The following is an 8,674-nucleotide window of genomic DNA, read 5'->3' on the forward strand; positions in this document are numbered from 1 at the left end:
AATAATTTGAATGTAAGGAATACAATTAAACTTATTTTGAAGGAGTGCCTCTTTAGTACATTTGTTTTTTTAATTTAAGTAGAACTTTTCTGACATAATTAAGATTGCTGAAGGTAATAAAAAGTAATATATGGTACCCTAAAATGATAAAATTCAAGAAAAAATGGGAAGCAAACTGTCTGAGATGTGTAACAAAGTCATTTGTAAGGGTTTGAGACTTTACCAAATCACAGTGAGTCCCTCTACCAACAATGAAGAAAAATATGGAGTAGTAGTGGGCCTTCCACCATCTTCATAATCCAAACACATCCTGAATTAAAACAATTCTGCAAGGAATAGTTGGCAAAAACATCCCCACAAAGACTCAAAACAGTTCTTGCCAGTGATCACATAAACTTGATAACTGTTGCAATAAAGATTTATTAGGTTGGAATTGCAATTACCTTTCCATATATCGCCAAGTTGTGTTGGATAACTTTTTTCATTTGATAGGAAAAGTAAATTTTTATTGACTCGGATTATCTTTGTTTTATGCTCTTAAATTTTACTGAACAATTTTTTTATTATTTTTTTTTTTTCACATGATTGTTGTTCTTACTCTTTCAGGTGAGTCGCTGTGGTTCTGTGTGGGATGTCAAGGAGGTGTGAGATAGTCAGGGTTGGGGAATGTGAAGCAAAATCTTCTGAGGGTGACAGGGCCTTGATAAGTCTTATTTAAACTTTACCCTTCACAAAATGCCATGTGTAAATAGTTGCCCGTGGCCAGAGTACTCTGATCTGGTAAAGCAAACATGAGCAGGCCATCCATCCATCTTTATGATACCATCATTTACAGTTCAACCAATGCGGTTTATGTTTCAGACATCGTTCTAGAGAATTAGAGGTGTGGAAACACCCGGAAGGAAGAATTAGACAGTTTTGCTGAAGAATTTTGACAGTTCTGCTTTTTGCAGTCCTCTGCCATGACTAGGGCAGTTTGTTCAAGTTGTGGAAAGTCTCAGAGAGGTGCTATGTGAGTGGCAAGATCTTTATACTGGATTCCCTTCACTATTAATATCCAAGTAAGGGCACTAATATATATACTGTAAAATAGCTAGACAATTTCTACACTGAAGTTATGAATGAAATGCTGTAATTAGGATTCACTCTTTGAAACAATACCTCGAAAAGAAAATAAATCTTTGTATAAGAAGTCTAGAATATTAATTTTTAACATTGTTGCAGATATAATTTATGCTGTATTTATGACAGAATTTTGGTTTTGCTTCTGATTTTCTGTACACACTCCAAAAACATATAAAACTATACTGACACCTCTGAAATTAGCAGGTAAAAAGAATCATGGTCTTTTCAAACTTTTGCAGTGGAATCTGCAGGGTGAAAGACATGATTTGGCAGTTTACCCCCAGTGTTTGCCTCAAAATTTTGACGCCAAGGCTCGAACTAGAGCTGAGAAGTTTCCCAAGACCTTCGCCTACAGCCTGGTGCTCCGTGCAAGCTGTGAGATTCACGTCCACCCCTCCTCCCCTGGCCATATTTAACTGGAATACAGTCTGTGGACCTACTCAAATCTTCTGCAGTCACGATGTGGCGGCGAGAACATGCCCAACCACACCTCTGATGCCTCAGTGCTGGCAGTCACAGAGTTTCCTCTACTGCAAGTTAAGACCAGTTGGCTCAGAAATCAAAGAAGCTATTCTTGACCTGTCATTATAAACCTTCAACAAACACCTTTTAACTTTTTCAGATTTTATCAGATCACAACCATACATTTTCAAGTATTTTTACTGATATTTTAGAGATAGATCAACAAAAAGAAGCATTATATATATTAAAGAAAACTACACAGAGAATATTTCATATTTACATCAACACTGTTATCAGAGGAAAACCTAAAAAGAAAAAAAAAACTAAAGATAAATGTAACACAGCTGAAGTTTTAATGGTTAAGCCTGGCCATCTATTCCCAAATTCAGTGTTGATATTTGCTTTAAGAGCTAATAAATTAATGAAGGGTTGGTAGGTATGAGTTCTTACAATAGAAAATGATTACCTCAGTCTGAAAATCTGAAAATCAAATATTTTTGCTTTTTTTTAAACAAAAAGAATATATAGAAAAATAAAGCTTCACGTCAACTTCTTTAGTAGCATATTCTGTATGCAGGTCCTCCGAGAAAATATTTTGAAAAAATAGCCTTTTACTGCAATTATAGCTGCAAATATTGTGAGATGTATCTCCGGTTTTACAATCTGGAGTGTGAAATCTTTGTCCATACGTTTTTGCCATATGGCTCAAACTAAGATGGCGGCCTCACTTCAGTATGACACTGCTACCACCATGTTTCCACCACCCATGTGCTGTTTTGCATGAAGACCAAAACATTTTTTATGTAATCTGACAAAAGAACCTTTTTTTTTTTTTGTACAAGGTTGCTTTGACTCCAGTATTAAATTTCTCTTAGCTGAACTTATGTCTGCTGAAGTCTCAAATTGTGGCAGCAGGACTGCATTGGTCAAAACTGTAAATCAAGATTTAGTAATAAAAGAGTGAAACATTTATAAAAACTCCTTTGTATAGAGGCATTTTAAACATTTTATTTAGTGAAATCTAAGTTTTCCATATGTACACTTTTTTTCAATTTAAAACAGTTTTATCTCAGTAAGCCTAACTCTGACATACTTTTTATTGTGTATTATTCATCTTTAGCAAACCGGACATGATCCTACATAACAAACATTACTAAAACAAATAATATGTTTTAGTAATGTTCTTTGTCATTATCTGCTGATATACCCCCAAACTTGTTTTGCCAACTTACAAATTCGCCGGTGTTCACCATGTTTTTCATTTTCTTGGCTTTATTTGAAGTCATAACTCAGGGTTGGATCTGGTTTCTAAAATTGAATATGTGGATTAGAAAGCCTGAACTCTTACAACAAAGTCTCTTTGTATGTAGAAAACAATTGTTGGAACAAATCCAGAGGAGCTTATTTTAGTGTCACAACAGTTTTTATTATTATTATTTTTAATTATATAAATTTATTTGTAGGGGTTGGAGCTCTTTCTAAGATAGAAATCACTCCCAAAGAAAGTATAATTTAGTCTTAAGTAATTGTAGCATAAGACTGAAAATAAATGTCTTAAAATTATTTTAGATTTTAGCTTGTTTGGGAACATTTTAATCAGAGATTTTTATTCTTAGACATTTTAATCATCAATGATTTTTTTTTTTACATGAAAGTAAAGTCGTAAGTGATTTTAACCTGTTTCTGTATCCTTTATACTCTTTTCAGCAATTTAGAAAAATATAAGTAAATTAATTAAATTTCGTGTCTTTAATTACTACATACTGTAACCATTAAATGTATTCTTCTTCACTTTTTGAGTAATTCTGACTTCAATTTAAAACTATACAGTTTACAAATGGATCTTTTTTTTGTCTAATAAAATTAGAATAAACGACTGATGCATGAAAATATCAGTTTCATTCATTGTCTTTATACTTGGAAAACAACAACAACAAAAGAAAAACATTTTGAGGCTTTTAAATGTAAAACTCACTGCAGCGGCATGATAACGAAGCAGCGCTTACTGATAAGTTTCTGGACTGCTGTCTCCCCCTATTGGTCAATTTTGAAACATGTCACTTTTCCCCCTTGTTGCTCCCTCGCAGCTCTATAGATAGAGTCTGACAGATTGTTCTGTTCAACACAATGTTTACACAGTATCACTCAGTATATAAACAAAAACAAGTATGTAATATAAATCACATTAGTCCACCAATTTCAGAAAGATGATATTTTAAGGATATATGTATTTGATATTGTTGATATCTTTTCTAAGAAAGATGCTTCAGAAATATGCATGTAGTTATTTGCTACAAAAACTACTTGCACGTTTGTAACTTATTCCAACAGGTTATGTTAAATTTAAGCTTTTACGATATGAATTGTTTGCTGCTTCAGTTAATTCAAATGTTTTTGAATTGAACAAAAAAATATATTATAAATTACAGACTGTCAAACAACTTTAATAAGAAGCATATTTTCATTCCAAATTGCCTATTTGGTAAAGATGATGCCGTTTTAGTTTGTGTCGTAAAATTAAACTGAAGTATAGGATCTTCATTTTAAAAGTTTTCTATTCTTGTTCCACATTATTTGGTAACATATTTTGTTAAAAGCTGACCTTTGATTATGTATTAAAATGAGACTAAAGCTCAGACGGGTACAAAAAAAAAGAACAAACAAACAAACAAACAAAAAAAAGCAAAAACAAAACAACAATAACCGTCTAGTTACGGTTGGTTTTCACTGTCTTTTGCACCAAGATTTTCTCTCAGTAGGATTATGTCCCCGCCCCTTGAACGCCCCACCACCGCCCCTGCCCAATCATTCCTTACCCTCAAACATAAATTCAGGCATCGCCGCCTTGGTTTGCAGACGCTTCGAGTATCCGTCGTGGGAGATGAGTTAGTTTCATTCCGTTTTAAAGTCACTGTATCTCAATTGCGTTATTATTCACAGAATAATTAGGAGACTCAGGAGGTTGACTTATTTTTTGCTTTTTTATTTTAAAGGATTCAAGTTTGCAGGTCAAGCTGTGCGCCCTTACAGACTGTCGTTGCAGTCTTTGGGCACATAACATTTGGATTTAAGAAAAAAAGAAAGAAAAAAAAAACAGAAGGCCTTTCTACTATTTTTTTTCAGTGCGAGCAGATAGTCTTTAATTTTTTCGCATGAATCTCCTCGACCCTTACCTGAAGATGACAGAAGAACAGGAGAAATGTCATTCAGACGCTCCGAGCCCCAGCATGTCTGAAGACTCAGCAGGCTCGCCGTGCCCGTCCGGCTCCGGTTCGGACACCGAGAACACCCGGCCGTCCGACAACCACCTCCTCAGGGGACCGGACTACAAGAAGGAGGGCGAGGAAGAGAAGTTCCCGGTGTGCATCAGAGATGCGGTATCCCAGGTGCTGAAGGGCTATGACTGGACGCTCGTACCCATGCCGGTGCGCATCAATGGCTCCAGCAAGAGCAAACCACACGTTAAGAGACCCATGAACGCCTTCATGGTTTGGGCTCAGGCGGCGCGGAGGAAGCTGGCTGATCAATATCCGCACTTGCACAACGCAGAACTCAGCAAAACCCTGGGAAAACTTTGGAGGTGAGTTTATCTCAAAATTCGAGGTCCGATTGTGTAGCGCTTTTACGCACTGAAAGCGTGTAGCTGATTGCTCCGTAAAAAACCCTGCAGCTCTTTCTTGCTGCAAGTTTTACATGCTGCTAGTTTCCCTGGGTTTTGATATGTAGGCTATTTTCATACGTATGTTAATTTTATTTGATTTTACTGGGGTCTACTTTTTATATATCAAAGTTAAGGCCATATTTTTAATCGCTTGCCCGTGGCTATTTCTCATGCATCCATGAACAATTTAGAATATACACAGATGTGTAATTCACATTTTTGATTTGTGCCATGTTCAGGCTTCTCAATGAGGTGGAGAAGCGCCCGTTTGTGGAGGAAGCTGAACGCCTGAGAGTGCAGCACAAGAAGGATCACCCCGACTATAAATATCAGCCGAGGCGGAGGAAATCTGTTAAGAATGGTCAAAATGATTCCGAGGATGGCGAACAGACGCACATCTCTCCCAACGCAATTTTCAAGGCGCTGCAGCAAGCCGACTCTCCTGCGTCCAGCATGGGCGAGGTGCACTCTCCGGGAGAACATTCGGGTAAGATTTGAAATAAATTCTTTTAAATATCATTTTGTTGCATTTTGCTAGGATAGGTGGAAAATCCAGCTGTTGTGAACCTTACTGTCCAACAAGCAAACACATCTCTTAGAATCGTCCCAGTAGTTTGAGGGATAAGGTTACCCTAACTCCCCCCATCTGGGTACATTTAGATTAAGTTGTCAGGACTGAGAGTGATAATTTGTTTTTAAAAGGCATGAGTCTAACTTTGCTTCTCTCCAACCAGGTCAGTCACAGGGACCACCAACACCCCCGACAACCCCAAAGACAGATCTTCCCTCTAACAAAGCTGACCTGAAGCGTGAGAGCCGCCCCATTCAAGAGGGCAGCAGTCGGCAGCTCAACATAGACTTTGGAGCTGTGGACATTGGTGAGCTTAGCAGCGATGTCATCTCCAACATCGGAAGCTTTGATGTTGATGAGTTCGACCAGTACCTGCCACCTCACAGCCACGCTGGGGTTGCTGGTGCAGCCCAGGCTGGCTACACAGGCAGCTATGGTATTAGCACCTCCTCAGTTGGTCAGGGACCAAGTGTGGGAGCTCATGCTTGGATGTCCAAGCAGCAGCAGCATACTCTGACCACCCTTGGTGGAGCAGGAGAGCAAGGTCAACAGGGCCAGCAGAGAACCACCCAGATCAAGACGGAGCAGCTCAGCCCGAGCCACTATAGTGACCAACAGGGATCCCCGCAGCACATCACCTATGGCTCATTCAACCTACAGCACTACAGCCCCTCTTCTTATCCGTCCATCACAAGAGCACAGTATGACTATTCAGAACACCAGAGCAGTGCCAACTCTTACTACAGTCATGCAGCTGGCCAAGGTTCCAGCCTGTACTCCACCTTCAGCTACATGAGCCCCAGCCAGAGGCCGATGTACACCCCAATAGCCGACAGCACTGGGGTACCCTCTGTGCCGCAGACCCACAGTCCACAGCACTGGGAGCAGCAACCGATTTACACACAACTGTCCAGGCCCTGAGGAGCGCCAACACATCCATCCAAGACTACTCCCCCTATCCCCCTCAGTTGCCTTAATTTCATTGTCCTCGCCACATTGCCAATAGAAAAACACGACATGGACTTTTTTTATAGTTCTGAAATTTAGTCTTTAAATTGGCTCACAGCAGTGCCTTTTGTATTGGTTGGAATTGTGATTATATTTTTTTAGAAATGATGTTTAAAAAGTTAAATCCTCTGTGAGGATATAATGGTTATGAATATGATAGTATGTACTGTGTATGTGTTCTGCTCTTGTTATTCCGAACATATTCTGTGTCATGATCATCATTGCTTGCTTAAAGGAACAGGGATGCTGGGTGAAAACACCCTCAGTGGCCTTTTTTATTCTCTCTATAATGTATTTTTTTACTGGAAGTTTACCGACACCGCCATCTCACCATAGCCTCCGTTCCGCTGTACATACGCTAACTTCAGTGAGCTTCAGATCATGAGAAATGCAGGTTTGGAGTAGATTAGAATTGTTGGCCATGATGTTACTGTGTCATCAGTGAAGAGTCCAATGTTCTACTTCTTGTTTGGTTCAGCTAAAACTGTTGGAAATGCTAATAGCAGGTGCCATGTAACTCTTTGGCGGGCCTTACTGAGCTGCTAGATGTGATAGTGATGCTTGCTTTTTAACTGCCTTCAATACCATTAGTGCCTCTGAAGCCACAGCAGGGAGGCTTCACAATCCAAAAAGCCAGCAGCGCAGGTCAGATTTCCTGCTTGATGAGATTCAGGAAGTGACCTTTGACCTGGCTCTTGCCAGTGTAAATCAGGTCTGAGAATGGTGTGCTTCTACCAGATATTTTCTCCCTTCTTTTGTTTTCTTAATTTATTCTTTAGCATTAATTTTATTGGAGAATTATCATTTAAATTCAGCACAGAGGTGAATTTAGATTGCTGTCATATGTGATGCAACATTGCTTATTTATCATTTGTAAATGTTTTCACATAATTCTCAATCTACTTCTGTACAGAATACTTAAAAAATGACATGATGGGTCTTTTTTTTCTTCTTTCTCCTTTTTTTTGACTGGATGAGAAACGCAGCTGTAAAGAATTTTGCTGGATTCAACAGAATACTTTGGTTTCTTTTTTTCTTTTTGAAAAGAGAAAGTTTTGTTTCTTGTTTTATATTCTGTATAATTAGTTCTCATTTTTGTCATCTTCTTAATGCAGTTTCCCTAGGTAAACATGGCTTTGTCTTAAAAGCTCATCTTTTGTATTATTATTTTTGTTTGCAATAAAAGCAAAAGTCAGAAATAAGTTCTCATCTTAAGCTGTTTGTTTCTTTTGACATTACCTTCTGTAAGGTGTTTTCATTAATAATATCAATAAGTTAATCACAGTAATTAAATGACAAAAAATAAAATTCACTAATACAGCTATTAATGCTTCTTAATAGAAGAAGCATTTTTCTTCTATTAATTTTGACTATTTGGCCAACAGCTAATTAAATACATAACTCAATTTTTTAATATTATTTTAATGTCATTCGAGACCAATAAAGACAATAATTTTAACACAGAATTATCCGTTATTGGATACTATGACTATATACAGCACAGTATGCATTTTAATTTTCATAAATCATTGCATCAGTGCTGCTTGGCATGGAGAGCTGAGAAGCCTTTTCTGCTAAGATGTTTAACTTTCAACTTATCTGTATAGTTTGGTGTCTCATCATTCTCTTCATAATTTTATACAAATTATCGATAGTTTATGGCAGATGAATTTTTGGGCCGATCGCAAAAGTATCAGTTTTGTAATAAAGGAATGTCTTAGTGTTGTCGGCATAGTGTGCAGATGTGCCACATGTTAACTGGAAAATTAAAATTTTTATAAACTTTGTCAGCAGATGAAAGCACAAAAGGTTATTCCATTCCTTGTAACACTTTGGAATGTTGCACA

At 37.7% G+C, this 8,674-nt stretch overlaps 1 protein-coding gene across 1 annotated transcript; it reads left to right on the forward strand.

Moving 5' to 3' along the window:
- Positions 1-4,448: 4,448 nt before the first annotated feature.
- Positions 4,449-8,029, forward strand: LOC129363695 (transcription factor Sox-9-like). The gene is made up of 3 exons (XM_055035940.1): positions 4,449-5,167; positions 5,488-5,735; positions 5,983-8,029. The coding sequence occupies exons 1-3, from the start codon at positions 4,740-4,742 to the stop codon at positions 6,738-6,740; spliced, it is 1,434 nt and encodes a 477-aa protein (XP_054891915.1). The 5' UTR covers positions 4,449-4,739; the 3' UTR covers positions 6,741-8,029.
- The last annotated feature ends 645 nt before the right edge of the window (positions 8,030-8,674 follow it).

The sequence above is a fragment of the Poeciliopsis prolifica genome, unplaced genomic scaffold (genome assembly GCF_027474105.1).
Source record: "Poeciliopsis prolifica strain line A6 unplaced genomic scaffold, Auburn_PproV2 SCAFFOLD010, whole genome shotgun sequence".
NCBI lineage: Eukaryota > Metazoa > Chordata > Actinopteri > Cyprinodontiformes > Poeciliidae > Poeciliopsis > Poeciliopsis prolifica.

Excerpts from the sequence above, each read along its gene's own strand:
- LOC129363695 (XM_055035940.1), top strand. The coding sequence starts at position 4,740 with ATGAATCTCCTCGACCCTTACCTGAAGATGACAGAAGAACAGGAGAAA. Across the intron at positions 5,168-5,487 it reads ACCCTGGGAAAACTTTGGAG|GCTTCTCAATGAGGTGGAGA; the intron begins GTGAGTTTATCT and ends TGCCATGTTCAG. Across the intron at positions 5,736-5,982 it reads CTCTCCGGGAGAACATTCGG|GTCAGTCACAGGGACCACCA; the intron begins GTAAGATTTGAA and ends CTCTCCAACCAG.